Raw genomic sequence first — 2,899 nt, 5'->3', positions numbered from 1 at the left:
GCTATAAATTACAAAAACAAATGTAACATCCTGTCTCTGAATTTCACAGAGAAAATATGGTACRTGCCCTCATGGAGGATATGGTTTGGGATTGGAACGGTTCCTGACCTGGATTCTGAACAGACACCATATCCGAGATGTCTGTCTCTATCCACGCTTCGTCCAGCGCTGCAAACCTTAGCCATCCTTGGGAAAATCTTGTGGAAATCTGAGCAGCTGATGCTTGGGAAAGAACACTACACGCTGCTGTATTGCAGCCTGTCTGACARCAAGACTTCCTGCAACCTGTTGCTAATTCAAATTCCACTTTAGGATGTGAAAAGGAAAAAAAAAAAAACCTGTCTTTTTTTTTTTAAAATGCTAGTAATTAGCTGGAAGAAGCCTTAGAAAAATTGTTTAGGTGTATTTATGCTCAAGTCATCACAAAGCAAAGATCCTGATAAGTTGTCATTTACRAACCAAGATAATGCTTCTGCTTTTAATTTTTGTGACTTAAAATATGCTGGGTATTTGATTATTTTGTTTTTAAATTTGCTTTAATTTTAATCTCTTTTCTCTTGGGGTTTCTTGTAGGGGAGGTCAGGAGTTGAAGCTCCTGAAATTCCCTTACAGTGCCCTCTGAGAATGGTATGGAGAGACATGAACAAAGGATAAAAATGGGAATAAGTATGTTGAGCGCTGCACATTTTTAGTTCCTGCTGATTTTAAGGGGAGTTGATTCAGTAGCAAGGTGTTTAGCACACTGCACAGCGTTCCACTGTGACAGAGGTGGGTTGGGCCTGGGGTTTTGGGGTTTTTTTGCAGATTATTCGTTGCTCAGCAGTGCTGGGGGCTGCTGGCAAGGCAGGCTTTGCTCCCTTCCCCAAGAGCTGTGGATGCAGTGCACACCCAGCAGGATGTGTCTGATGGCTGCTGGGCACAGCAGGGTTTTGGTGCCTTTAGCTCCCCATTTCCAGCCAGAAATGACTGAGACACAAAGGAATGGAAACTGAAACACATCGGATTTGCAAACTGTAATCCAGCAGTGCTTTCCCATGTCATGCTGAGCTATGGTCATAGAGAGCTCCCTGTTCCCTTGTGCTACTGCAGCTGAGCAGCTTCCCTGGCTGTAAAGAACTTACCAAATAGGGATAATTAAATACTTCATGTGTAGAGTCATCTGTRTGGTTTCTAGTCATAAACAAAGCAATTCCTTTTACCAGAGAGAAAAAAAGAAAAGCTATGTGCGTCAGTTATCACTTTCACTGAGACTTGAACTGGATTTGTCATTCACTCCTGGAATTGCTCAACTGTGGCTATCCATGTTTTTGTAAAAAGTGATTGGTTTTCTTCATTTTGCATGTTATATAAACTGGTCTAAATCAGCAACCAATAAATTATGGCAACAGAAGTTGGTGTGCAAAGCAGTACTTTATATTAATGCCTGTACCTTTTACCAAGTGTTTGGAGCTTATTGCTTAATATGGTGTGTCCCAAGAACTGGCATAAACTTTTTTTCCTTACCTAAACTAAATCCCCATTAATTAACTTCAACTAAAAGCATGAACTTTTGTAATTTTGAGGGACCACCTCAGCTGCCCAGTGAAACATCTAGAGAGAATAAATGAAAATAAATATGCTTAAGAGGTTGCTGAGGCAGCAGTCTTGGGGGTAACAGCCTGGACTTCTGGCACCAGGTAAAGACTTTATAAAATACTTCATTGTAGTGCCTGAAGTGAGGGGAAAGGAGAAGTGTCAGAAAAAAGATGCTTCTTGAAAAGCATSGCTTCATTGGGATGAGTTTTCATCCTTAAACCTGCCAGGGCTGAGCTGCTTTGTGAAGGTTAAAGGCCTCCTTATCAGGGGAGCTACTAGAGGAAGGACTGAGGACTTAAGAAGTGCTTGTGGAAGAGGCAGATCAGATAAGGAGCTTAAAAGGTGACTGGGATAAAAGATGCTGTGGAACTTACCAGAGACTGTTGTGCCATTCCCTCAGTGGCTGGTGAAGAGAGGTGGGATGGGATCTGGGAAAGATSCTGCAGCTGCTTGGAACACAAGAGTTCTTGGATTTATTTTTATTAGAAAGGGAAAACAAGCCTGCAGAAGAGAATAAAATGTGCAATCAGAACTTGGATTTCTCCTCATCCTCACTTTTTTTTTTTCCTGGTCAGTGTCTCCACACATTTCAGATGGGTAATGGATTTAGAACTGATAAACTGAGCTGCCAGTGCTGCCTCCAAGACCTTCCAGCACAAGGCTGAAAGCCTGTCCCTGACAGCTTTGGGATGACTATCTCGTTGCATTGATTAGRTTACCTCTCCTTACATGTACTATTTTATATTTATCTATTTACAAGTTTACCTGGTCCTGCTCTATAAGGCCCTTTTGAGGAGAACCTGGTGCTGCCAGCCTTTGAGAGCTGGTTCTGCTCTTGGCCCTTCCAAAAGCACTGCTGAGGAGACATGGGATGGATGCAATCCACCCACATATGCAGGGTAACTGCTGTGGTGCTTGTTCCGTTGTGTTTAAATCATAATATTRTTATCATAGAATCATCAAGTCCAACCACCAACCCAGCACCACCTCTGGAACTCCTAAACCACTAAACCACATCACACGATGCCAGATCTAGATGCTTCTAGATTTTAACTCTCTTTTTAAAAGCTTTTGCAGTTGAGAGCGTCACTGTGCAAACCGGAGATCGCTCGCTCCGAGTGTGTGGGAGTCCAAAGGGACTATGGAGGAGAACCGGGGCACCGCCCTTAGGGGGACAAGCGCCTGGGATGAGCCGCCAGCTCTGCCCGGCCCGCCCCCGCTGCTGTGCGGGTGCCGGGGCGGTACCGAGGCGGTGCCGGGGGCGGTGTAACGCGAGGAGCGGTGCCGGGGCGGTACCGAGGCGGTGCCGGGGGCGGTGTAACGC

The 2,899-nt window shown here is 44.6% G+C and overlaps 1 protein-coding gene across 2 annotated transcripts in view; it reads left to right on the top strand.

Moving 5' to 3' along the window:
* Window positions 1-1,413, top strand: part of NARS1 (asparaginyl-tRNA synthetase 1) — an 8,006-nt gene extending 6,593 nt beyond the window's left edge. For both annotated transcript variants that reach the window (XM_057383485.1, XM_057383484.1), the window contains exon 15: window positions 50-1,413. In XM_057383485.1, coding sequence (XP_057239468.1) covers window positions 50-181 — 132 coding nt within the window. In that variant the 3' untranslated portion in view covers window positions 182-1,413. The remainder of the gene's footprint in view (window positions 1-49) is intronic.
* Window positions 1,414-2,899: the final 1,486 nt, after the last annotated feature.

Source organism: Malurus melanocephalus, unplaced genomic scaffold (assembly GCF_030028575.1).
Source record: "Malurus melanocephalus ecotype Western Australia unplaced genomic scaffold, MMel_1.1 scaffold_636, whole genome shotgun sequence".
Taxonomy (NCBI): domain Eukaryota; kingdom Metazoa; phylum Chordata; class Aves; order Passeriformes; family Maluridae; genus Malurus; species Malurus melanocephalus.
This window is presented reverse-complemented; position numbering and strand designations above follow the sequence as displayed.